Source organism: Castor canadensis, chromosome 5 (genome assembly GCF_047511655.1).
Source record: "Castor canadensis chromosome 5, mCasCan1.hap1v2, whole genome shotgun sequence".
Taxonomy (NCBI): Eukaryota; Metazoa; Chordata; class Mammalia; order Rodentia; family Castoridae; genus Castor; species Castor canadensis.
This window is the reverse complement of record NC_133390.1, coordinates 156,147,344-156,174,819: the sequence shown is the minus strand read 5'-3', so window position 1 is coordinate 156,174,819 and position 27,476 is coordinate 156,147,344. Positions and strand designations below refer to the sequence as shown.

Sequence of the window (27,476 nt, the reverse complement as noted above, 5' to 3'; positions counted from 1 at the left end):
CTCTTAAAGTATGCTTCCCATGTTCTGATCAGATAGACAATATTCTGCAAAGTTAGTAACCATCCTTTAAATGTCAATCATGTTTTAAAATCAGACACATGACTCAAAAAAAGTCTTGTACAGCAGTAATCAGTACACTCTTCTCTCCTGTTGTTCCCAGCCAAATCCAGGTTAATTTACATAAAATCTTGTCATAAAAATGTAACAGTCATGTACATAACAATGAAATACTATATTACTTTAAGTTCCAAGGGATTAAAATATATATAGTGTGTGGTTATTATATACTCATCCTTAAATGAATTAGTCCATTTTACCAATAACAAACCAATAGATATGGCATTTAGATAATTTCCCCAGATCCTCAAGCTCCTAGTACATTGTACCACCTTTTCTCAAGGAGGTTTTTTCTAAGATGTTCTTTCTTACCTGGTCTCAGAGGAGTGAGAAGTTTAGCTTTTCTCAAGGAAGTTTTGCTTTGAAAAAGCTCTTCTAGCCCATTCTTCCCAGGAAAGTTATTCTCTACATTGGCCTTCTTGTCTGTGGAAAAGTAAGGTTATCATCATTCAAATAATCAGCAAGGAAACAAAACAAATCAGCATCATGCAGTTAAAATGAGGAATAAAGCCTCCTGCAACTTATTTAGCAAGAACAAGCAAAGTTCTAGCAATCAAAAGGAAATAAATACACATTATACATCAGAGATAGATTAAAAATTAACACTAGCAAAACTAGCAACATTGAACAATGTATTATAGAAAAAGAAATGTTCAGATTTTCTATTCCAATTAACTCCCTTGTCTTCGTTTGATACAAGTGTTAAAACAACACAAATATGGTCTGGCCTTATCTACCACCTAAATACATCATGTTCCTCTTAAAGAAAACTGTAGCAACCAGGAATTGTAGAACTTACAAAGGGCCATCTTATAATACTTCTCCCTCACTTAGGGTGGTGAGACAAGAATGTGGGGTGTATAAGGGTAGAGCAGAGCCAGGTCCTCTCAAGGAATTTTATCTTAGGTTCTGCTGTGCCTGAAAGTCAGTGCAAAACAATGAAATGGTCTGCTCTACCAACCCACTGAAAGAGCAAATGCAGTGAGTCCCAGCATGTATACTCTGACTATAACTGTATAAAGATGTGATTATTTGGAAAAAAAAAACCAAAAACCTGCAAAGTGATATACCAGAATTAAGGTAGTTTTAAAAGGCTGTGGGATAAATTTTAGAAACTGTACTTACTATTATTGTTACACTAATATTTTGGAAGGGAAGGGAGTTGTAAAGAAAAACTTGAAAAAGAAATCTTCAAACAGCCCAGGCATTCCCTCTGGATTCTGGTGAATCAAGGATATGGGGAAGACAGCTGCCCTCTTATCTACTCTTTCTCCCACACCACTTCCAATAGGCCCCTCCTCTCAGAATTCCCTATTAGATACCACTAAAGTCCTTTACCAAGAGAATGGCAGGTAAGTATGGCTGCAATGAACTTTAATTTTTTTTGTGGCACTGGGGCTTGAACATAGGGCTTCACATTTGCTAGGCAGGTGCTCTACCACTTTGGTCTTAAGAATGATTTGACCGAGTTGGCTTCAAACCACGATCCTCCTGATCTCTGTTTCCTGAGTAGGTAGGATTACAGGTGTGAACCACTGGAACCCATCTGTAATGGATTCATTTTTGTCCCCATCACATATTGATACGGACTTTTTTTAATAAGGAGTACGGAGACATGAAAAAGAATAAAATGAAGGAGATACATCAGCTACTGGTCTCATATTATTCCAAAGTTATATAAAAATATAACTATATCCTAACTTATTGTTGGCCTAGTTTCAGGGTTTGTGCTACAACACAGGACCCAAATCAGGCAATCGTATCTCTGGAGATTGGGTTTTAATAGCATGATATCTCTATTTAAAAATGAGCAAGGTGCTGGTGAAACACAGATCAAGAGGATCAATCACAGTTTGAAGCCAGCCCAGGAAAACAGTTTGAAAGACCCTATCTTGAAAAACCCAATAAAAAATGGGGCTGGTGAAGTGGCTCAGGTGGTAGCATGCCTGCCTAGCAAGTGTGAGCCCCTGAGTTCTTCAAACACCAGTATCACCAAAAAAAAAAAAAAAGAATTGGGTGTTGGGTGCTGGTGGATCATGTCTGTAATCCTAACTATTTGAAAGGCTGAGATTAAGAGGATAGTGGTTCAAGGCCATACTGGGCAAAAATTTTGTGAGACCCTCATCTCAATGGAAAAAGGCTGGGTGTGGTGATGAGCGCCTGTCATCCCATTCAAATTGGAGAATCTTGGTCCAGGTAGGCTTGGGCAAAAAGTAAAACCCTATCTCCAAAATAACCAGAACATAAAAGGTTGGAGACATGCCTAACAAGCCACTTACAAGACCCTGCCTAACAAGCATGAAGCCCTGAGTTGAAACCCTAGTCCTACCAAAAAAAAAAGAATTGAGGTCAGACAGTAACCCCAGTATTTAGCAGCCTGAGGCAGGAGGACCTCTTGAGCCCCGGAGTTTGAGGCCAGCCTGGGCAACATAGTAAGACCTGTCTCAAAAATAAGTAAACAGGGTTAATGGAGTAGCTTAAGTGGTAGAGTACCTGTCTAGCAAGTCTAAGACCCTGTGTAAACCCCAGTACCACCAAAAAAAAAAAAAAGGTAAACAAATAAGTAATAAAAGAGTAACATAAGGGATCTTTATGATATTAGAACTATTTGATATTTTTGACTGAGATGGTAGATAGACGAATCTACAGGTGATAAAATTACAGACAACTTAATACATATACACATACAAAAATGAGTACAAGGCCTAGAGGATGGCTCAGGTGGTGAAGAGTCTATCTAGCAAGTTCAAGGCCCTCAGTTCAAACCCCAGTACTGCCAAGACAAAAAAAAAAAAAAGAAAAGATACAACTGGGGAATTCTGAGTAAGACAAATAGGTTGCATCAATAGCAATATCCTACTTGTTGCACTATACTCCATGCCCAATGGTCATAGAGTGAATTTTTATATGGTTACCATCACTACAAACATGTTTGAGTTCTGGAATTTCACTGAACATTGTTTCATTTGAATTTTCCCACACGTTCCCATACCCTGAATATTTGTCATTCTGAACTGCAAAATAACAAATTTGTACTTATAGTCCATTTCCAAAATACTGGGCATTTTAACAATAGCTGACCTTTGAAAAGCTCAAGGGTTAAGAGTGGTGACCCTCACTTAGTTGAAAATCCACACAGAACTTTTGGCTCCCTGCAAAAAGAAGGTAGCTACAAAATTATTACAGCATTACAGATGTGCTATAGTTAATTTTATGAAGTTATGATTTAATATTGCATCTTTACATTTGTTTACATTTCTTTGTATATGGCACCCTATATATAGTCCATAAGTGTTAAGCTTATGTGTTAAGTTTTGATAAATTTTAACTTTTTAATGATAGATTTGTGTATATTTTATGGTAGTAATACAGCATTTACCATATATATATATATATATATATATATATATATATATATATATATATATGTTATCTACATGTCTTATGCATTTGTGACACATCTAACCTTGTATTAATTTTTTTTTTGATACTTCTAGGTTACATGGTTCATCTGCAAATTTTTTTCAAACTGTTCAAATTTTCCAAAAACAAAAAAAAAAATCCAAAAGCCAGGGCTAGTGGTACATGCCTATAATTCTAGCACTAGGAAAGTGAATGCAGGATGACTGCAAGTTCAAGGCCAGACTGGGTTACATGTTGGACCATGTCTCAAAAACAAGAACAAAAATTCACGTATGAGTTCACACCCATGCACTTCAAACCCATGCAGTTTAAATGTCAACTGTATGTCTATCAAGTGATAGATGTCTTGGTGCAGAAAGGAATTCATTTTCTTGCAATTCTTTCTGTTTTTGAAAGGTCCTCAGAACAAAGCGAGCCACTAACCCTAAAATTGGCCAGAGAAAGCAGACACTTACCAAACCATGAATCTACATTTTCAGTATCTTCCTCAGCATCCAAAGATGTAAAATTGATGAAATCCGTTGGGGCATCAAAGGAATAAGTGGTTGTAACTTGTGACATTATCTCACCCTTACTTCAGAAGAGCAGGATTTTCCTATATTTGTGTCACTTTTCTCAATAGGTCACCTTCTGAGGAAAGAAACGATTCAGAAATTTTGCATATTAATAAAAGGTACCAATTCCCTCAAGTACTTTGATTTTGCTACCACATTAGCAATTTAGAAAGTCATTTGGAAAATATATCTCACTTTGTCAAATCAACATAAAAGTTAAGGTTTTTTGGGAGGTAGGGGAGATGTTTATTTTTTGGTAACTTGAATACACTCCTTGAGGTAAATATGTTTATAGTCACAAAGAGGCAAAGTATGATGAATACTTACAATATGCTATGTACTAGGAGTTTACATTCATTATTTCATCAACAAAGATCTTATTTACTGAAGTCAATTTAAATATCTATGAACTCTTTTTCAATTTTCACCTATCATAAGTAACTAACTACTACATCTCCAAAGCCACAGTGCTTTCTTTATATCACTGCTGTAACACCTAACATCCCATTTTATATTAACTATGCAAACGTCTCTCCTACTAGACTGAAGTTCCTAAAGAGTAGAATGGATTTTATTTGTGTATGCCTCACATATCACTCAAGGTGCTTATTAGCACAGTACCTTATAAAAGACATAGTTTTGCCAAGTATAGGCTTTATTTCCTTACAAATACTTTCAAATAATCCTATTCCTGGGCTAGGGGTATAGATCAGTGGCACAGCATGTACTTGGCATGCATGAGGCCCTGCGTTCAATCCTGAACAGAGTGGGGCAGGGGAGGAGGGAACTATTTCTAGACATGAAGAAAATGGCCTTGCAATACATAGAAAAGGCACAGTACACAGAAGTAAAAAGAACAGGTGAACAGTACTCCAAATCCTAAGTACAAAATTTTGTATTCTATCCTGTAGAAACCTGTGTAGGTTTAAAATAAGCCCACACTCCAGTTCTATCTAGTTAGTAAAATAGTTGGAAGTATTCTGAAAAATAGGCTAATGCCACACTCACTGGCAAATAATTTGCCTATGAAACCCAATGAGCCACTTGTCTTTATCCAGGGAACCACATGCACTTGAAAGTATTGTATGGCTCATGCCCACCCATGGACACTGAAAAAAACATAAAAAATAAAAAAAAGTGTTAAAAGTACTCTATATTTTGGAAGAGAAGTAGATACAAGTAATCATTTGCATAAACATGTATTGAATGAATACCTTTCTTTAAACTCTTATTTTATAAAAATAATGTATAATACTACACTATTCTTGATTCCTTCTCCCTCATATACATACAAATTATCTTTTATTTTGTTTGTTTATTTGTGGTGCGAGGTATTGAATCCAGGGCCTCCAGCATGTCAGCAAGCTCTCTGCTACTGAGCTATACCTTAGTCCTTTTGACCTGAACAGTATTCTCTAAAGAGATCATTTATATTTTCAATATGCTTTGCATATTGTGAGCATTTCTTCTGGCAACAAATTTGAACATATATCATCTACTAATGGTGTACAGTAATTACTTATCCCCTATTTTTAAACTTTTTCCAATATTTTCACTTTAAAAATACTTCTAGAACAACATTCTTTGTAGCTAACATTCTGTACACATGCATAATTTTCTCTTAAGATAAATTTTAAGATGTAAAATTGTTGGGTCAAAAGTTCTTGATAGAGCTGGGCGCCAGTGGCTCACGCCTGTAATCCTAGCTACTCAGGAGGCAGAGATCAGGAAGATTGAGGTTCAAAGCCAGCCTGGGCAAAGAGTTCATGAGACACTATGTCAAAAAAAACCCATCACAAAAAAGGGCTGGTGGAGTAGCTCAAGGTATAGGATTCAAGTTTAAACCCCAGTACCACAAAAAAGAAAAAAAACTCTTGGTAAATACTGTGAAAATGTTCCTCAGAGTGGGGAGGAGGATGAGGGAGAATGGATAAACCTAACCAAGGAACATTGCAAGCATATACAGAAATGTCATAATGAATCCCTCTTGTGCAACTAATATATGCTAATAAAAATGTTTAAAAATAAGCAATGACAACAAAAAAACCATGTTCCTCAGAAAGAATACTACCCACATATATTACCAGAGGAGTGTATACTAACAGCCTGCATCTTCTTTATATCACTATCACTGTACTCTGAGACACATCACCTAAGCTACATTGCTACTCCGTGGTTAGGCCAGAATTTCATTAGTTTTTCTCAGTGAACTACAATAATTCAGAAGATACTTCTGGGTCATTTAGTGTCTCAGAAATGTTTTAACAAATACCTGTTTTATACAGTGACATTAATCTACACACCAGACAGAGAACTTCTCATGGTCTTTTCTGTGAACTTACTGCAGTAAGAATTCCACAAATACCTTTATAACAATGTTCAAATTGAGGTACTTAGTGTAGAAACAAGACACTCCAAAATTGGGAAGAACTGTAGATAACACCTAACTTTTGCATTTATAGGTAAGGATTAATTAAAGCAAAGAAAGGTTCTCCAAGATCACGTAACAATAATACTAACAATAGTGGTTAAAAAAAAAAAAGTACCAATATGGTGTTCATTACATGCCAAGTGCTGTTAAGTACTATATTATTTCTAATACTATATTATATAATATCTATATTATTTCTAATACTCATAACAATCTTGTAAAACAGCAATTATCCTATCTTAGAAGAGGAAGCTGAAAATTAGAAAGATTAAATAATTGCCCAGTATTACAGTTACACCTAGAACTAGAATACAATTTTCTTTTCACATTCTTCTACTTGCTTGCTTTAGGAATTAGAGAAGTGTGTTAATGCAGTTAAGGTCTCTATTTGCATATAAAATGGCATCATATTCATTTCCAAGCAGATGCAATCTCCATAGTCTTTTGACCTGAACAGTGTTCTCTATTCTCCCCATTCTAAATTTTCACTCTCCCTCAGTTCTACTTTCATTATTCAACTTAACTCATTAAGCTTTTTGTTAATAGTTACTTACATTGTGCACTTGCTAGGGGCCACTTGTAGACCTACTGATATTTAAGCTCCTTTCTCACTAATACTCAAAGACAAGACTCTGTGTCCTCACATTCAAAAGTAGAGGGTTTAGGGTGTTCTTGTGAAAATATATTCCTTTTGTAATAAACTTTGCTTTCACTACCCCTCCTTCTCGCCCCCCCCCCCACCCCGAGAAAAAGGGCAGGGCATCAGTGGCTCACACCTGTAATCTTAATTACTTGGAAGGCTGAGATCAGGAGGACCGTGGTTCAAGACCAGCCCAGACAAATAGTTCAAGAGACCCCATTTCCAAAATAACCAGAGCGAAATGGACTAGAGGTATGGCTCAAGCAGTAGAGCACCTGCTTTTGCAAGCATGAAACCTTGAGTTCAAGGGCACAATTCCACAAAAGGGAAAAAAAAAAAGGTAGCTCTAATGCTAGACAAAAAGAAACTTAAAATCTTATAGGAACTAAAGTGCTATCACACACAATAAATATAATATATAACACTTAAATTACATAGTATAAATTGTAAGCATAAAGAGAATTAAAGATTAACACGGCTAAAGCCAAACCATAGTTAAATATTTTCCATTGAACACCATCAAAATAGTAGGAAGTACACTAAACGGAATTCATGTCCTTGATAGCCACCTTCCAAGCTTGGGGGTAACCACAGTACACAGTTCTGACCAATGAGAGCTAAGAATTTGCTGAGAGATTCATAGAAAAATTTTTATTATTCTGATACAGCTATTGTTTCTGCCCTTTTCCTTTGCCCTAGCTGCCTTGAAAGCAGATGTTACAACTAGAGTCATAGTAGTCATCCTACATATATAAGTGGATGGCCAAGAGAACAACAGGCCCCATGATATCACTGAGCTACTGACTAATTATGATCAAATAGTAGCAACCACCTACCTCCAGACCTTTTATGTGAGAAAAACAATACCTTATTTGTGCCAGGTGTAATGTTACATGCCTGTAATCACACCACTCAGGGGCCAAGGAGGAGTTCAAGGCCAGCTTGGGCTACCATAATGAGTTCAAGATAATCTTGGGCTATATAGACCTAAGAGACCCTATCTTTAAAAAAGAGAAAAAAGTACTTTATTTGTATAAGCCAAAACAGTTATATTTTCTCTAACTTACAGCCAAAAGCAATCCCAACTAACATGAAAGTTTAGAACGCTAGCCTTACCTAACAATTCCCATCTTGCATGACAATGGGCAAGCCATTCTCTTCTCTGCTCTACCCTCTTCCCATAAACAAATGAAGGCATTTCAAGTGCTGTGAAACATACTACTCTAGGGTATTATCACTGCCATTTGACCTCCTGTACCTTTCCTCTCCTGGATCACATTTTTATTCAAAAGACCCTCAGTAAAAGATTTCTCAGTGACTAACAATGGTTAAAATTCTCTGGCTGCAAGGAAAAAGTTATCCTGTCCTTGTGGAAAAAAAAAAAAAAAAACATGCTGGAAGACATGGGAAAATCTTGGATTCCCATGATCTTAATGCCTAACCAAGGTCACTGGGAACACTTTCCAGACAGGAATGTAAAAGACACCCAAAGCTGGGGGAGAAAAGAGGCAGGAATGTAACATGCAGCAATCACACTTACCCTTCTAAAAACCAAGATTCCAAAGCATGCTCAGAAACCTGCGAAGTGTTCAAATTTAACCCCTCACATCCTTCTTTTCTTTTTTTAAATATGAAGCTATTACTGCTAGCCTTTTTTGACCGTAATCTGCATTTTTCCTTTTGATAGGTCATGCCAAATGTAGAAGTTTTACAAATACATGTTTATACATGTGTCAGTATAAGAAAGCTGAATATAACATTGTTCATAAAAGCCCCCCAAAACAAGAAACCCAAATCCTAACAAGGGGACTGGCTGAATAAATTACGGCATAACTGTATAATGAAATATTATGTAGCATTAATATTAGATAACTGAATATGTAACAATATATAGAGAATAAGTTCTAAGAGCTATTAAGAGGGAAAGGCAAAATGCAGAAGACTGCTCCCATTTATTTTAAAAAGAAAAAAAAGGCGAGATATTCTTATATGTACATAGACTATTTGTGGAAGAAGGCAAAGTGTTAAAAGCAGTTGGGTCTATAAAAGGAGCTAGGGAGATAAGAACCAGGGGGAAACTTTTCACTATATGAACTTTGATACTCTTTGAATATGTTTTAGTATTATAAAATATATATGTTATATCTTTTCAGTTGAAAAAACATAGTTATACAGTATTTATTTCCTCCTAAGTCTATGGTTGCAGTCCAGAAGACATTGGACTTTCTGGAATGTTTATTACATACTTTGTTTTGTTTTTTGAAGATAGGGTCTCCCTATATAGCCCAAGCTAGCCCGGAATTCACTATGTAACCCAGACTGGCCTCAAACTTGCAGTCCTCCTCTCTCAGCCTCCCAAATGCTGGGATTACATGTGAGCATCAAAATTCCTGGAGATACTTTCTAAACAAAAATAAAAATAACTTAGGGCTGGGGCATGGCTCAAGTGGGAGAGCACTGGTCCAGCAAGTGCCAGGCCCTGAGTTCAATCTGGAGAACTGCCAAACAAACAAACAAACAAAAGCCAAGCAGGGTATAAGCCTGTAATCCCAGTACTCAGGAGGATGAGGCAGGAGTAGCACAAGTTCAAGGCCAATCTGGGCTACATAATAAGACCCAGTCTCCAAAAAGTTTAAAATAATAATAGCAATTAATTTCTGAATATTTATGAGATGCCAGACTCTTGGCAGTGTTTTACCTGTATAAACACACTAAATCCTCACAACAATCCTATAATGTAGGTACTGTTATTACCTCATTTAACAGATAATGAAACCGAGGATCAGAGATTTACTACTGCTCAGTCATACAGCTAACAAGTAGCAGAGCCAGGGTTTGAACCTGGATAGGCACTAAAAGTTCTGTTCTTATCCACTGCCACTTTTATTTATTCGTTTGTTTGTCTGTCTGTTATAGTACTGGGGTCTGAAACCAGAATCTCACACATCCTAGGTAAGCACTCTTTAACTAAGCTAACGTCCCCAGACCATCTGATATTTACTTAAAAATAGATGTTTAACTAGATAAATAACAAATGCCATGAGGCAAAAGACAAAATCATTTATAGATAATAAGTTACAAATACTGTCTACTGCAGGCCAACCACCTTCCAGACACTTCATATAAATCATCTCATTCAAGCTACAATAACAATACAGAAGGTAGATATTATCATTGCCATTTTACAAATAAGGAAACAGGATCAGAGAAGGTAAGCCACTCCAAGATCACCAACTAGTAAGTGGTAATATACAATTTAAAAGACCAAGTCTATAAAATTCCAAATTCTATGATACAAATTCCTATAAACATTACTTCAGGAAAGAAGTAGGTAACCAAATCATACTAACCTGTTAGACAAATGCAAATAAATTCTGTTCTATATGAAAACTAAAAATCTTTACAAGTTGGTCATTAAGAAAACTTTGGAGCTGGGCATGGTGGTATAATCCAGCACTTGGGAGGCTGAGTCAGGAGGATTGTGAGTTCAAGGCTAGTCTGGGCTACATAAATATAGTAAGACACTATCTCAAAAACAAAAGGAGGGCTAGGGACTTGACTGAAGTGGTAGAGCCCCTGCCTAACAAATTCAATGCCCTGAATTCAAACTCCAGTAATGCCACCAAAAAGAGAGAAAAAGAGAGAGAAAAGAAAAAGAAAAACATTGGTAAATTACAAATACTATTCAAAATATATTGAGAAAGTGCTAAGCTGAATCTTCCCATAAACAAAACATTGTCCCTTAATTCCTCTTTTTTCTAAATGTATCCTTTTGTATATTTTTGCTTTACATAAAATGCAGATTAACCAGGTGTTGGCAACTCACACCTATAATCCTAGCTACTTGGAAGGCAGAGAACAGGAGGATCATGGTTTGAAGCCAGCCTAGGAAAACAGCTTGTGAGACCCTATCCTGAAAAAAAAGTATCCAACACAAAAAAGGGCTGGCAAAGTGGCTCAAATGGTAGAACACCTGCTTAGCAAATATAAGGCCCTGAGTTCAAACCTGCAAATACTGCAAAAAAAGAAAGAAAAAGATGCAGACTAGTGAGAACTTCTCAATGGATTTTCTAGAGTAAAACAGACTATGAAGCAGGTTTTTAAGAATCAAAAGGGCTGCCCAGGACTGTATTTGACTAGTAAAGGATAAAAGGTAAGAGGTACAAACCCAAGTACACCTAATCTTAAGTGAAAGTTTAAAACCAAAATAATATTTTTTTAACATGACCTCTCTCTTAAAATGCTTCTTCAGAGGCTGGGCATGATGGTTCACACTGTAATCCCAGATACTCAGGAGGTAGAGATCGGGAGGATCTTGTCTTGAGGCTAGCCCAGGCAAAAAGCTAGCAAGACCCCCATCTCAACAAATAAGCCAGGTACGGTGGCATGCATGTGTCATCCCATCTAGGCATAGATAGGAGGACTGAGGCCCAAGGCCAACTCCAGGCATAAAAGAGAAACCCTATCTAAAAAATAACTAAAGCAAAATAGGGCTGAAGACATGGCTCAAGTGGTAGAGTGCCTACCTAGCAAGCATAAGGCCCTGAGTTCAAATTCCAATACTGCCCAAACAAACACACACTTCTTTTCAGCTATCTTTTGGTTTGGTCTGGTCAACTCAGGAACCATCCTGCCTCCCTCCCAAATGGGAATAAACAAATATGCATCTATTGAGAACTCTGATTCTTTTCTTGTACATGAAGAAAACTAAAATTAACGGCTGGATCCTGATAGTTTCATCACATTTCTTCTCCACAAATAATAAATATTAGGATGTAAAAGCTTCAAAATTAAAGTCTGTCAGGCCTACAGAGATATGGAACAGGCCAGAGCTAAAGGCAACTGTTTAAATGAGAGAACCCCAGACACGGTGGGAACTGGATTCCTTCCTGCACCCCTTAATCAAGATTGAGTTTCTGTCAACAGGTCTCACTTAGGAAAAAAAAAAAAAAGGCACATGCGTCAACCACATTCCCCCAAACAAATCAAGCTGCCAAGCCAAGAGAAGAGAATCAGCTTCATATTTCAAAATTATCTGAATCTGCCACAGCTCAGACTCTTGCAAAACTAGATATAGTGCCAGTGGAAAAATAGCTATTAGTGACCAATAATCCTACAAGAGACCTGAGGAAAAACCAATCCCTTATGCTATGAACTAGTTAGGTTATTTTTAAGACTGCCTATCAAATGTCATCCATCATATCATACAGTTCATTTCCTGTTTTCAATAAGTAAAGAATGAGATGTTACACACACAAATCCCTTTCCTTAAGGAACTCACAGTTGAGTGGAGAATACATACAGACAACAATTAGGACACAGGCATAAACGGAGGACACTCAGGAAATGCAGAGGAGAACAAGATGAAGGCCATTCAATGAAGGCTTCCTGGCAGAAGTGATACCTACAGATATTGACAGACCTGCAGAGTACTAAATTAAAAATGAATGTTGACTTTTTCTGGGGAAAGAAATAAATGGAAAAGGAATCATATGGGGGCAAATACACATGAGGAAGATTGCAGAAGAATGTAATGTTTCCACATTCATCTGAAATTAACCTCCACTGCCTCCTGTTTTCTCACTCTCAAACCAAAAATAACTAGCTTTGACAAGCTCTATAAATCAAAAGGTGCAAGTTCAGAGTGAGTGGGGGAAAGCTGCAGAGGGCACATTCTAAGCAGGGTTGAAATAGTGGACTAGCAGCTCATAGCAAAACAAAGACTTTGGTGTGATAGATGTTCTCAAGCACCTCACTATGCAGCAGCTTGTATGATGTGCCCTGCTATTTCTATTAGAGAAAAGCATGAGTTAAACAACTGGTAATATAATAAACAGAGCAAGTACTAACTACATTAGAAGTAGTTAGTTAAAATAATCCCATCCAGGCAGTGCCATTTCCCCAGGAACACCCTCTCCTACTTTCACAAGGGGTAAGAGATCCTATTACATCAGCACAAATAAAACAGAGTTGAGTTATTTTCATTTTGCCAAGGGAGAAAAAACATTTTTTTCCTTGTAAATACAGGATTATCAGGAGTCAGTAAATGGCAACGTAATCCAGTATACAATTTTAACTGTTAATCAAAGTCATAAACTAAATCTGAAAAAAATTTAATGGACTTTGCATTTCCACATTTATATTTGCTTAACTTCTATGTTGAAATTGGATCTGTTTACAGAAACAGATCTATGAAGCTTCCAAAATTGGGGCAATTCAAAATCCAATGACAATCCCTCACTGTCCAAATACTCAGAAGTCAGCACAGGACACATGGACACTTGTCCTAAATCATCACTGTCCAGAAACCCCAAACAAATATATTTTTCTATCATTTATCTTTTAAATTTGTGAGCATCATGTCACCCTTCTTTAAGAATTTACAATGCATAGAATTCAATAAACCTAAACAACTAATAAAACTCATATGGAAATCACAAAAGTTTGAAGCCAGCCTGGACTACTTAGTGAGACGTCATCTAAATATTTAAGTAAAAACATTCTTTTGACCAGTAATTTCACTGGGTAAGATACCCTAGCAGAACCATATAATATGGAATACCTCCATTTAATAACTATTAAAATTATGTTGAACATGGGTAAATATTCATAACCTCATTATTGAGTGTATAAAAAGGTAACAATGTTTTATTGTTTTGTTTGTTTTTGAGGTACTGGGGTTTGAACTCAGGGCTTCACACTTGCTAGGCAGGCACCCTACCAGCCTTGTTTTTGCGTTGAGTATTTTGGCGATAGGGTCTCACAAACTATTTGCGCAGGGCTGGCTTCAAATGGTAATTACAGGTGTCAGCCACTGGCACTGAGCCATAACAATGGTTTTTAGTGTATGATTTTTTTTTGTTGTTCTGGTGGGGCTGGAGTTTAAACTTAGCATTTCAGCACTTGCAAAGCAGGGATTCTACTGCTTGAGACACAAATTCACTCCATTTTGCTCTGGTTATTTGGAGATGGGGTCTCATGAACTATTTGCCTAGGCTGGCCTTGAACATCAATCCTCCCGATCCCAGCCTCTCCAAGTACCTACGATTACAAGCATGAGCCAGCAGCACTCAGCCCTTTTTGTGGGGGGAGTTTTGCAGAGTGTGGGGAGAATAGAGGGAGGAATTCTGGAGGTTGAACTCAAGACCTTGTGCTTCAATAGTCAAGTTATGGAAACAGCCAAGATGCCCCACCACTGACAAATGGATTAAGAAAATGTGGTATTTATACACAATGGAATTTTATGCAGCCAAGAAGAACGAAATGTTATCATTTGCTGGTAAATGGATGGAATTGGAGAACATCATTCTGAGTGAGGTTAGCCTGGCCCAAAAAGACCAGGCTAACCTGGTATGTTCTCCCTCATATGCGGACATTAGATCAAGGGCAAACACAACAAGGGGATTGGACTTTGAGCACATGATAAAGCGAGAGCACACAAGGGAGGTATGAGGATAGGTAAGACACTAAAAAACTAGATAGCATTTGTTGCCCTCAACACAGAGAAACTAAAGCAGATACTTTAAAGCAACTGAGGCCAATAGGAGAAGGGAACCAGGAACTAGAGAAAAGGTTAGTTCAAGAATTAACCTAGAAGGTAACACACATGCACAGGAAATCAATGTGAGTCAACTCCCTGTATAGCTATCCTTATCTCAACTAGCAAAATCCCTTGGTCCTTCCTATTATTGCTTATACTCTCTCTTCAACAAAATTAGAGATAAGGGCAAAATAGTTTCTGCCGGGAAGTGAGGGGGTGGGGGGGAGAGGGAGGGGGCGAGGGGAAGGGAGGGGGAGGGAAGGGGGGAGAAATGACCCAAACATTGTATGCACAGATGAATAAAATAAAAATTTGAAAAAAAAAAAAAAAAAGATCTTGTGCTTGCTAGGCAGGCACTCTACCACTTGAGCCATATCCCCAACCCTTATTGCTTTAGATATTTTTCAAATAGGGTCTAGAGTTTATGCCCCCACGGGCCTGGATCAAGATCCTCCTGTTTATACTTCTCGGGTAGCTGGGATGACAGGCATGCACCACCTCAACCAACTTTTATTGGTTGAGATGGAAGTATCTCAACCATTTTGCCAAGGCTGGACTCAAACATAATCTTTCCAATCTCCATTTTCCAAGTAGCTATGATTACAGGCATGAGCTACTATGCCCAGTCTGATTTTATTTTTGGAGACAGGGTCTCAGTACGTAGAGCAGATTGGACTTGAACTCACTATGTAGACCAGGCTGGCCAGGCTGGATCTCTGATCCTCCTGCCTCAGCCTCTTAAATTTTGGTATTACATGCATGCACCACCATGCCCAGCTAGTATATGATTTTTTAAAATGAAATACAGGCACAGAAAAAAACTATAAAGTCTATCAAAAAAATATCAGCCACAAGCCAGGCACTAGTAGCTCAGGCCTGTAATCCTAGCTTGTCAGGAGGCAGAGATTAGGAGGATCATGGTTCGAAGCCAGACTGGGCACACAGTTTCATGAGACCCTCTCTTGAAAAACCCTTCACAAAAAGGGCTGGTGGAATAGCTCAAGGTGAAGGCCCTGAGTTCAAGCCCCAGTACCGCAGTATCTGAAGACCTGAAACAGAGGTCTTCTATTTGCTTTTCCGTATTATATAAATCTCCTTCTAAAATATGTTTTTACCTTATAAAGACACATAAAGTCTTATAAACACTTATAAAGCTGATCTATTAATGTTCCCTTATTCCTTTTTTTTCTTTTTTGTTAAGACTGAGGTTTGAACTCAGGGATTTGCAAAACAGGTATTCTATCACTTAAGTCATACCTCCAGTCCATTTTGCTATGGTTACTTTGGAGATGAGATCTTATGAACCATTTGTCTGGGCTAGTCTTGAACCAAGATCCTTCCAATCTCAGCCTCCCAAGTAATGATTACAGGCATGAGTGACTAGTACCCAGACACTTATTCCTTTTTAATGTAACTCACTGTGAAGATGGCCTTACCTGTGTTTTAAGATCAGTCTATCCAGTCCACTAGCCTACAGCCTTGTCTTAAAGTTGCAATATACTGTTTCACGTCTCTTCTGAAATCTTGAAGTCTGGCAGATACTTATTAAGAATCTGAAAGTAGCAGAAAACTGATGAAAAAAGTTCAATTTAAACTTTAAAAAAAAATCCTTGCTATGTGTGTGCACTTCATTTTATTAGAGTCTCCTACATGCAACATAGGAAAAATAAATAAAAGACCAAGGATACCTACCCTCAAAACCAAAGGGTACTTCTGAGAGCCAAACAGAAGTATGGCATGCATCTCCCAACATGCCACACTTAATCGATGCAGTTGTATAGGTGTAAAAGTACACAGACTGTCTCCTGGTGTCTTTCTATTACATACTCTCACTTTAAAGCAATCTTTCCAAAGGCTGTAGTTTATGAACACTGGCACCAAAGGATGGTAGTGTGTAATTCTATTCAAATATCAGGACAAATAACAGGCTCACTTTAAATATGAACAAACTTACCATCCTCTTTTGCTGAATCCTTTACATCTTTCATGAAATCTCATATATACATATAACTTTCTACCTTTCTATTAACCTTTAATTTCTTTCCCTATGTAAACAAAAACAGAACCTCTCCTAAGTTATCTATCCTTTTTTTCACAAAGTGCCCTGGACTGCTGATCTCTATATCTCTGTCTCAAATACAGATCTCGTCACTGATAACTTGGGCTATTCAATTACCCTGTAGTCAATTTTACTTCCTAATTAGCCATTTGGCAAAGAAAATTAAATTTATCAAAGAACATTCAAATTCCCCTACTCTGTTCTCCAGTAAGTTTAAAAAAAAAAAAAAAAGACAGAAGGAAAACCCCAGGAAAGCCTAAAATAAAAATAACCAATAAATACATTCACATATCTACATGAAATGTAGAACTTTGAATCTCTCCTGATACCTAAACAGGAAATGAAGGACTTTCCCACATAATCCTTTCTCTGGGGCAAGCTTAATTGCAACTGTAGGATAAATTAATTTTATGAAGGTTGGAATACATAGATTTAAGTGTGAGCTTAAACAAAATAACACTATTTTATTTAAATAATTTGAATATTTAAACAAATTTGCCAACCTATTTGAATATGATCCAGTTTTTGATACCTGCAATTTTCTAGTCAATTTATGTAGTGCCCTCCTCTATTCAATTCTACAGATATTAAGTAGGTGATTCCTATGTACCAGGATTATTCTTGTCCCTGTCGAACCAAACTCTGTTTTTCAAGAGTCAGTTTGCATCCCACCTACCTCACAAAGCCACCCTTATCTGTTTTAAGCCTCATTGATATCCCTCACCTCTAAATTGTCAGAACATTTACAATACAAAACACATGCTATCTTGTTTTGTTCTGATTAGTCACTGGTCAATTTGAATCAATCTTTTTGTACCTTGAATATATCACACATCTGAATATTCACAGTACCTAACACCAATCTGAGCACTCAGTACACCCTCAAAGGCAATTAACTGGCTAACTGGGAACCACAGTAATTTTGAACCAAGAATAACAATTTAATACTGAACAATATATCTAAAGTAACCAAGGGCCACAAAACAAAAATAGTCTTATTACAGCAGCAAACAGTTCTTTACTCTCTCATATTCTTTCTCTCTCTCTGTACTGGGGTTTGAACTCAGAACCTCGAGATAGGCATGCACTCTACCACTTGAGCCACATCTCTACCCTCTTTTTTTTGGAAAAAACAGTTCTATTTTTAAATAACATCTGATGACTGAGAGAAAGTATACCAGTAGGAGAATTTATGACAAAATCTGGGAGTCAAAAATCTTCACAACTGCAATCCTAGCATTAGGGAGGCTGAAGTAGGAGGAGGATGAGTTTGAGACCCGGCTACATTGTGAGATCCTGCCTGAAACAAACAATTCTCTTCTATCCTAAACAGGGATGGTTTGGGGGAGTCACTGCTACTAAACTACTAGAAAATTGTGAGAAAAAGAAACCACGTATCAAGAAAATAGGGAGGAGAAAAAATAAAGGGTAGGAAAAAAGTAGGGGGTAAACTAACCCTGCAATATTATAACCTGGATCACAGTTTTCCCTCCCCCTCCAATCTATAAATGATCTAAGAAGGAAGGTAAGAAAAGCAATTAATACCGAGTGACTCGACACAATGAAAGTGTTAGGCAAATACTGATAACGTGAAAATGAATTTTAAAACCCAAATAGAAGACAATTCCAAATGGGATTAAACTTTCCCTCAATTATGCTGTCACACTATCTGATTTACTTTTCTATCTTATACAAAAGTTTTGGAATGTAGCCGTCTGAGACCAAATCGATTTCCCTCCATTCTTGAGGACAGAGCTGCTATTTTCATCCCATTTCTCCAAACTCGGGTCTCAGTTTCTTTCTCTGTAAAGTGGGGCTAAAATCGGCACCTAATTCATTGGCTTGGTGTGAAAATTGAAAAACAAAAAAAACAAAAAAACCCACGTAGCGTGTTTAGTCCAGTAAATTATTACAGATGTTAGCATGGTAGTAACAGTAATAATTGTTACTGTTATTAGCCGACAGCCTCCCACAACTCCTTCTCCTAGGTTTTTCGGACAGACTTCAGGCCAATCCCCTGTCACCAAGAGGTGGGTGCCCCGAAGACCCCGCTCCCACCCTACCCAATCTAGGAGGGACAAGCCCCGAAACCGCCGCGGAGGCCGGACATAGAGGCGCGGACGACGCTAGAGGTTGGGTAGCGACCTGTAAGCCGTTCGAAAATCACGAAGAACCGAGACCAGCGCCCCAGCTGCTCCCTACTTTTCACCCCACGGCTCACCTCGCCTCACTTCGCCTCAGCTCTGACAACCAAGCCCCGCAAGCCGGCCGCGGGTCTCTTTCAGTACCGTTGAAATTTTGAACCCAGGCAGCCCAGTCAAATGCACCAATCAGAGCGCCGGGAGAAGAAAATCCCAGCCTCCTGATTGGCCCCAGAGACCGCAGCGACGCCGGAAGTCAGGAGGAGGGCCAAGTAAACAACCGGCAGAGGAGGTTTCCGGGAAATATAGTCTCAGGAACCAATGAAAACCAATGGGAACAAAGCTTATGAAGACATAACTGCAAAGCCCAGAATGCGCTGCTCGTAACTATTTGGGAAAGGTGGTACCAACTGCAGAAGGGGGGAATCTATTTAAATCCTCCTACGGCACGCATGCTGGGCCTTCCTAACGCATCCATGGAAGAAAACTTTTTCTAAACTCGATCTTAAGAAATTATTCTCTCCATGCTTGTGCATTGTGTTTTTAATATTTGTTGGAATTTTCTTCATTTTCTCAAGGGATTTCCTACCTGCAACATAGACTCGCCCCCAGCGTCTCTTCCCAATTGTAATCTCTTAAACTCCTTGTTGAGTCCCTTCCTGGACTTTATCAGGCTGAAAGCCGCAGCTTATTGGTTGTTTTCGTCGTTCATTTTTAATCTCAATTGTACTCCTAGTTTGGGGGGGGTACTGGGGTTTGAACTCTGGGCCTCACACTTGGCTAGGCAAACGCTCTACCCCTCCACCAGTACACTCCTAGCTTTATTATTCATTCCCTTGTATAAGAAAATAACTGCTCAAAAAAAAAAACTGAGTAAACTTGTCCGAAATCGCATAAGTGGAGGACATGGGAATTGGATATGTCTGTTATTTTTATACATAATCAATCAATTGGATTGATGGATAATAGCAACAACGAGAACAAAACCCCTTTTATAATAGCAACAAAAACTACGAAGTTATAAAAAATAAACTTAAGGACTGGCGGAGTGGCTCAAGCCTGCCTTGCAAGCGCTAAGCCTGAGTTGAAACCCTATCCCTCTCACACACACACAGGAAGCTTAAGCCTTTAATGGGAAAAATTAAAACTTTATTGCATAGCTATTTTAAAGTTAGATTATTAGTTAGATTATGGATGGAGAGATACAACATTGTAAAGATGTTAATTGTCCAAATAAAAAAATAATACAAATCCCAATAGGTTGGACTGGCAGGGTTGCTCGAGTGGCAGAGTGCCTGCCTAGGAAGTGTGAGACCCTGAATTAAAACCCCAATAACGCCAAAAATAATAATTACAAAATAACAAATTCAATAGGTTTTGTAACAGAACTTGCCAAGTCAATTTTAAAATAAGTTCACATGGAAGCTGGGAGGCAGTGGGTCACGTCTCTAGTCCAAACTACTAGGGAGGCAGAGATCAGGAGGATCGCTGTTTGATGCCAGCCCAGGCAAATGGTTCGAGAAACCCTGACTCAAAAACACCCAACACAAAGAAGGGTTGGTGAAGTGGCTTAGGTCGTAGAGCGTCTACCTAGCAAGCAGGTAAGTCCTGAGTTTGATACCCAGTACTGCCAAAAAAAAAAGAAAAAATAATTCATATGGAAGAGGAAAAGCCCAAGTGGCATCTGAAGTTTTGAAAACTGGCCGTGTTAAACTAAATTTGGCCTGAGGATGCCTCAGCACTGAAGTCCTTACATAAGGAACTGCATATAGCCTAAATCGTAGGAACACAACTGAAAACTTAACTTAGTACACTGTACTCTTGTAACAAATAATTGAGACTCAGTCAATCATACGTAGACTGCCAACTGACTCAAATAAGGCAAAATGTGAGCAGTGAACAATTAAGCCATCTCTGCATCTCACTTCTGTTTTCTCTGCATAAATGCTGTTTGCCGGTGATGTAAACCAGAGTTCTTGGAACTTGTTCTAATTCTGAGGGTTGGGGATTGTTCTTTACTCAATTAAACTCTTTTAAGTTTGTCACAAGTTGCTTTTTGTTTTTTTCCTTTTAACAGGGAAATAACGTGCCAGGTTTCATACCTATTAACATGAAATTATAGTAATTTTTAAAGTGTGGTTTGGTTCATTCACACCATGGGGGTACAATCAGCAAAACTCAAACAGGAAAATTCAATAGGATGAGAGATCTACTGTTTTTAAAAAGTAAGGGATGATCTGGAGGTGCAATTCAAGCTATATAGTGCCTGCCCAGCAAGCATGATGCCCTGAGTTCAAACCTCAGTACCACCAAAAAAGTAAGGGCTGGTTGTGGTGGCTCATGACAACAATCCCAACTACTCGAAAGCAGAGATTGGGAGGATCATAGATTGAGGCCAGCCTGGGCAAAAAGTTAGCAAGACTTGCATCTTGACCAAAAACTGGATGCCTGTAGGCATAGGCAAGAGGATCACAGTCTGAGGCCCATCTGGGCAAAACCTAAAGACACTAATGAAAAAATAACCACTAGCAAAAAAAAAAAATAGAGAGCTGGAGCATGGCTCAAGAGGGAGTAGGGCTTGCCTAGCAAGTACAAAGCCCTGAATTTAAACCCTAGTACTGCCAAAAAGTAAATAAATTGCTAGGATTTTGTTTCATAAACATCCTTGTGTTTTAGAGATAATGTACAGACATGGTAAGGATAAAATGATTCTAGAACCTGCTTCAGAATGATTGGGAGTATGCAGAGTAGGGAGGAAGGTGGGAGTTTAGATGCCATAAGTTGATAACTGCTGAAGCTGAATTCAATCTCAAAGGCCCTGAACTCAAAGGGCCTGAGTTCAAACCCCAGAGCTGCTAAGGACAAAAAAAAAAACTTTATTTTTTTTTTTTCATTTTTCTTTTATTATTCATATGTGCATACAAGGCTTGGTTTATTTCTCCCCCCTAAAAAAAAACTTTAGAGGGAAGTGGCCAACATCTATGTCAACTGGCTGGCAGAGTGGCTCAAGCAGTAGAGCATGAGGCCCTGAGTTCAAAGCCCAGCACTGCCATGCTCTCCTCACCAAAACAGGGCCAACTGTGAGCTGGGTGGCAGTGGCTCACATCTATAATCCTACTTGCTGGGAGGCTGAGATGGCAAAGATCTAGATTCAAGGCCAGCCCTCGTAAATAGTTGTAGAGACCCCCATCTCCAAAATAACCAGAGCAAAATAGACTGGAGGTGTGGCTCAAGAGGTAGAGTGCCTGCTTTGCAAGTATGGAAGCCCTGAGTTCAAACCCCGGTCCCACCAAAACAAACACATATAGATATAAAATGTCAACCATGTGTGCCCTGTGACCTAGGACTTCCATTTCTACATTTAGCTCCAAGAGACACACTCAGTCACTGCTGCAGAGCAGAGCCAAGCAGAAATGATCCAGGAGTGTGGGTACTCCATGGACTGGTCTACAGTTGCTCTGTGGGCTGGTGCTTTTTTTTTTTTTTTTTTTTAAATAAGGCGCTCCCATTATTTACAATGGATTTTGGATAAACAAGATCTGTTGAAGGAGCGCCAAAAGGACTTAAAGTTTCTCTGAGAAGAAGAGTGTTGGAAATTATATTTTTTACAAATGTTATCCGAGCACTAGGTGAACATCTTAAATAAGACACCAAGTTATTGCCACTGCTACAGTTTATTTCAAGAGATTCCACGCCAAGTATTCTCTGAAAAGTATAGCTCCTCTAAAACATGACTCTTACCCATATATTGTTGGCATCCAAAGTAGAAGAATTTGGAGTAGTCTCAAATACAAGATTGATTTCTGCTGCTACACCTGTATAAAAATCTAGATTTTCAAATGCCTTTGCAAAGGAATTTCCTTACAGGATGAGCCATATATCAGAATGTGAATTCTATCTTTCAGAACTAATAGATTGCTGCTTGACAGTGTGCCATCCTTACAGACCTTCACTCCAGGATGTGCAGGACATAGGCCAAGGAGACCTGTTGCTTCTCCTTGGATGGGAGATAGTGAATGATACCTACCCAACGATCTTTGCCTACTGTACCCTTTTTTCATGATAGCTTTAGCTAGCCTACACGTAGCTGTGTTGTACAGCAGAAAGATGCCAGACAATGGTTTGCTGAGCTTTCTGTGGATCTGGAGGGGATTTTGGAAGTTATCAGGGTTATTTTAATACTATATGAGCAGTGGAAGAATTTTCACGAGAGAAAAGAGATGGCAAGTATTCTTGGTAAGATGACGAAACCAAAACCACCTCCCAACAGAAATTCCCGGAGTGATTCTCCACCAGTGGCAGGGCCTAGAGCTACAAGATAATGGTGGACAAGATAAGGCAATAATCCCATTGCCACAGTTACTGGTATTTTCAGTTTTAGTTATTTCTAGTTTAAGTATTCAGTGTTTTCCAGGAAATTACTGTGTTTTTTTTCTGACTTACAAAGGTTTACTGTACTTACATAGGATTTTATTATGCCATTGGACAACAGGGGTTTTGTTGTTGTTGTTGTTATTGTGTTTTGGAAGAACACTTTCAATTTTCCTAAATAGTAGAAATAGAATTTTTATCTAAGATTTAATTTTGAAGGAAATTTGTTCACAAAAACCTATAATCTCTATGTTGAGTGATACCTGTAATAATAATAAAATCCCACATCTTAATTTAAATTTCTGAGTGTATATGGACACTAACTTGCAGACTGCTTGTTATGTGTGAAGGTACAAAGTTCCAAACAATAAAAACATAAAACCAAAAAAAGAAAAAAGGCACACTCATCCTCATCCACACAGAGGCATTATTTATTGACTACCTACTATGTGCCAGTCACAGTGAAAGGACCTAGACGAAAATCCCTGTCCTTGTGGAGCTGACATTCTAATGGAAAAGGCAGGCATTAAACAGGTTAATAAGTAAAAGATTTGGCAAGTTTAGCGATGATAAGTGCAAAACTGTTTGCTGACAGGCCGCAAAGGGTGGGTGGCAAGAAGAGAAAGGCAGGTGCTGGACACAGACAGTGGGACAAAGGAGGGTAGGGGTCTGCCTAGGCTGTGGCTGCCCCACTTTCAGCACACACACCTGCCAGCAGGCATGTGCAGGGCCACAGAGTAGACAGGTATGGGTGGTGATGGGAAGTGCCTTGCTCTGAACTAGGAGAGAAGGGGTATCAGAGCTGTGTAGTGCCTTTGAGACAAAAGGTGCTCAGTGACTGGCCAAATGAATGAATGAATGAGGCAAACCAGGAGGCTAGGATGATGTGCACAAGAACTTCCCAAGTCCTTTCAAATTAACAAGCAAGTCTGGTTCAAGGGATTCTTCTCCTCTCATTCCTGCTGTATCCATGATGTTCTAGGTTGAACATCAAGTACCCAATCTGTGTCAGGAGACCATGTGGTCTGATACCACTAAAGCAGAATTTTAGTGCTGGAAGTAGGCACGGACATATCTGGTCCATTCCACCCACAATTTCAGCCATCACTAAGGGAAGGAGACAAGAGTGGGAATAGGGAAATCAACTAACAGTCTGATACATTGCACAATACTTGTGAGAAATTGGAAACCACCTAAATTTTTATAAATAGGGGAATATTTCATAATATTGTGAGAGAATAGAATACTAAGTAGCAGTTAAAGACTTCCATGAACCTGGGTTGACAGAAAGGTATCTTTGGAGACACATTTTCTTTCTTTCTTTCTTTTCTTTCTTTCTTTCTTTCTTTCTTTCTTTCTTTCTTTCTTTCTTTCTTTCTTTCTTTCTTTCTTTCTTTCTTTCTTTCTTTCTTTCTTTTCTTTCTTCTTTTTTGTGGGACTGGGGTTTGAACTCAGGGCCTACACCTTGAGCCACTCCACCAGCCCTTTTTTGTGATGGGTCTTTTCAAGATAGGTCTCGCAAACAATTTGCCCAAGACGGCTTCAAACTGCAATCCTCCTGACCTCTGCCACCTGAGTAGCTTGGGATTACAGGTGTGAGCCACCAATGCCCTGCTCCCCTACATATTTTTTAAATGAATGTTGTAGTGCATTATTTATGTAATTTGAATTTACTAATTTTTTCTGTAAAAGAAAGACTACAAAGGAGAGAAAAGGAAGAGTCACTGGGATAGAAAGTTTTCTGTTTTAAGAGACAGAGAGAAGGGCTTGGGCTACAGTTCAGTGGTAAGAGTATATGCCTTGCTTGCATGAAGTCCTGGGTTCAATCCCTAGTATTAAGGGAAGGAGAGGATGGCGGGAGGATGGGAGAAATAAAGGCAATCCCTGCCCTTCCAAGTCTGATCCTTCACTTTGTGCCCATACGATCTAGTGATCACCAGGGCAGAAATCTGAACCTGCCATCCAGCTCAGTGGGGACCTTCTACTTCATCCAGCATGGACACCTGCCGGTCATTGACTCTGAATGGTGAAATAACTTCCCAACACCTCCCCAGAAAAGGTTGCAGGTTATAAGCCATGATCTCTAGAGAAGGGGGCACCATTCTGTCTTATAGTCTCCCATCTAATCAAGCACAGGGGTTCTGTGGGTGTCTCTTCCTTTGTGGCTGATGTAGGATCCATTTTGGGCGAAGGATTTCAGACACCTCAGTGCACTATGGTTAAAAACATGGGCTGGGGCTGGAGCACCTGCAGCAAGCACAAGGCCCTGAATTCAAACCCCAGTACCACCAAAATCCAAAACAAAACAAAAGCAAACAAACAAAATGGACTGTAGGAGACAAACCAAATGTCCACCAATTGGTAAGTGGATAAATAGCATATCCATATAGTGAAGTACTATTCTTTAATAGAAGGAGTGATGTACTAATATGTACACAACAAAGATGAACCTGAAGCATTATGCTATGTGAAAAGAGTTAGACTGAAAATGACAAATACTGCCAGGTGCAGTGGTACATACCTGTAACCCCAGCTATTCGGGAGGCTGAGACAGGGAGATTTCAAGTTCAAGGTTAGCCTGCCTCAAAATTTATTTTTAAAAGCAGGGGAGGGGTAAGAGTGTAGCTCAGTGGCAGAATGTGTGCTCCAGCACAAGAAAGAAAGAAAGAAACAAAGAGAGGAAGGGAGGAAAGGAAGAAGGAAGGAGAGAGAAAGATAGAAGAGCAGAAGGAAGGAGGGAGGGGGAAAGGAAGGAAGGAAGGAAGGAAGAAAGAATGAAAGAAAGAAGGGAGGGAGGGAGGAAGGAAGGAAGGAAGGAAGGAAAGGAGGAAGGAAGGAAGGAAGATTGTATTATTCTAGTAACATGAAATTTCCAGAATAGATAGATCCATAGACAGATAGATCAGTGGCTGCTGAGGTCTGGGAGATAGGAGTGGGGGATGGGAAGAGATTGCTAATGCAGAGGTGCCTTTTCAGTAAGTGCATGGTAGATCAGTGGCAGCCAGGCTCAGGCGGATGGTCACTTCTTATTCTTCTGGGGATAGGAAGAAGGGAAGCCCCAGAATTTCTGTCCTTGGCATTTGCAGCCAGCACTGGTTTGGCACTTAGGTAAAAGACACTGAGACTTTTCCATTTAAATAACACTTTGAAGAGTCTGGGGATGTAGATCAGAGGTGGAGCATTTGCCTAACATGTGCAAGGCCCCAGAGTTCCATCACCAGCACCAAAAAAAGAAGAAAAAGTTTTGAAATAATGAAAATAATACAGGCTTATGACAGTAAATGTATTATGTCAGGAATGATAAACTCATTACTTCATTTAATCACAGCAACACCCCTACCAAGTAGGTGTTACTGTTTCCAATTTCCAGATGACAAAGCCTTGGCTCAAGGAAGGTGACCAGACTTGCCCAAGGTCACACAGCACAGTTAAAATTTGAACCCACATATGTTCCTCTGGATTCATGTTCACATAGGAAGTAAAATGTGCAGATGCTTATTGTCTTCCACCACACCCCATGCCAGGTCCATTCCTCAGTTAAAACATGAGTGCTCAGTTGGAGGCATGGCTCAAGTAGTAGAATGCTCGCCTAGCGAGCTCGGAGTCCTGAGTTCAAACTTCAGGTCCATCACCTGTAATCCTAGCTACTACTTGGGTATGGCTCTAGTGGTAGAGCACAAAACCCTGAGTTCAAACCCCATTCCACAAAAAAAAAAAAAAAAAAGAGTGTTCAAAGAGTATGTAGCTTTCAGAGACAATTAATGCTAATCCAGACCCATCATATATCTATACAAATAAACATTTTATATATATTTTATGTGTGATTATATTTTTCTTCTTTTTCATTTTTCTTTTGTATTTATATATTTTTAAATTTCTCATTTAAAAAGTGATACTTTCTGAGTTGGGCGCTGGTGGCTCATGCCTGTGATCCTAGCTATTTAGGAGGCAGAGATCAGGAGGACGGAGGTTCATCGAAGCCAGCCCAAGGAAATAGTTCTTGAAACCCTATCTCAAAAAAAAAAAAGTCACAAAAAAGGGCTGGTGGAGTGGCTCAAGGTGTAGGCCCTGAGTTCAAACCCCAGTACCACCAATTAATAAATAAATAAAAAGTAATACTTCCTGGGCTAGGGATATAGCTCAGCAATGAAGTGTTTATCTGGCATACATGAGGCACTAGGTTAGATCCCCAGCACTGTG

At 38.8% G+C, this 27,476-nt stretch overlaps 1 protein-coding gene and 1 pseudogene across 6 annotated transcripts in view; one reads left to right on the top strand and one right to left on the bottom strand.

Moving 5' to 3' along the window:
• Tpx2 (TPX2 microtubule nucleation factor) overlaps nucleotides 1–19,118 on the bottom strand; it is a 49,346-nt gene extending 30,228 nt beyond the window's left edge. For 3 of the 6 annotated variants that reach the window (XM_020171962.2, XM_020171964.2, XM_074074520.1), the window contains exons 1-4: nucleotides 18,986–19,118; nucleotides 16,142–16,258; nucleotides 3,996–4,170; nucleotides 430–540 (exon numbers count right to left, since the gene is read on the bottom strand). In XM_020171962.2, the coding sequence (XP_020027551.1) occupies nucleotides 430–540; nucleotides 3,996–4,101 (217 nt within the window). In that variant the 5' untranslated portion in view covers nucleotides 4,102–4,170; nucleotides 16,142–16,258; nucleotides 18,986–19,118. Of the gene's footprint in view, nucleotides 1–429; nucleotides 541–3,995; nucleotides 4,171–16,141; nucleotides 16,259–18,909; nucleotides 18,933–18,985 lie in introns of those variants that run through there. The other 3 variants (XM_074074518.1, XM_020171963.2, XM_074074519.1) reach the window with 3 other exon arrangements.
• Nucleotides 19,119–22,318: 3,200 nt separating this feature from the next.
• LOC109691779 (cyclin-C-like) lies at nucleotides 22,319–23,227 on the top strand (annotated as a pseudogene).
• Nucleotides 23,228–27,476: the final 4,249 nt, after the last annotated feature.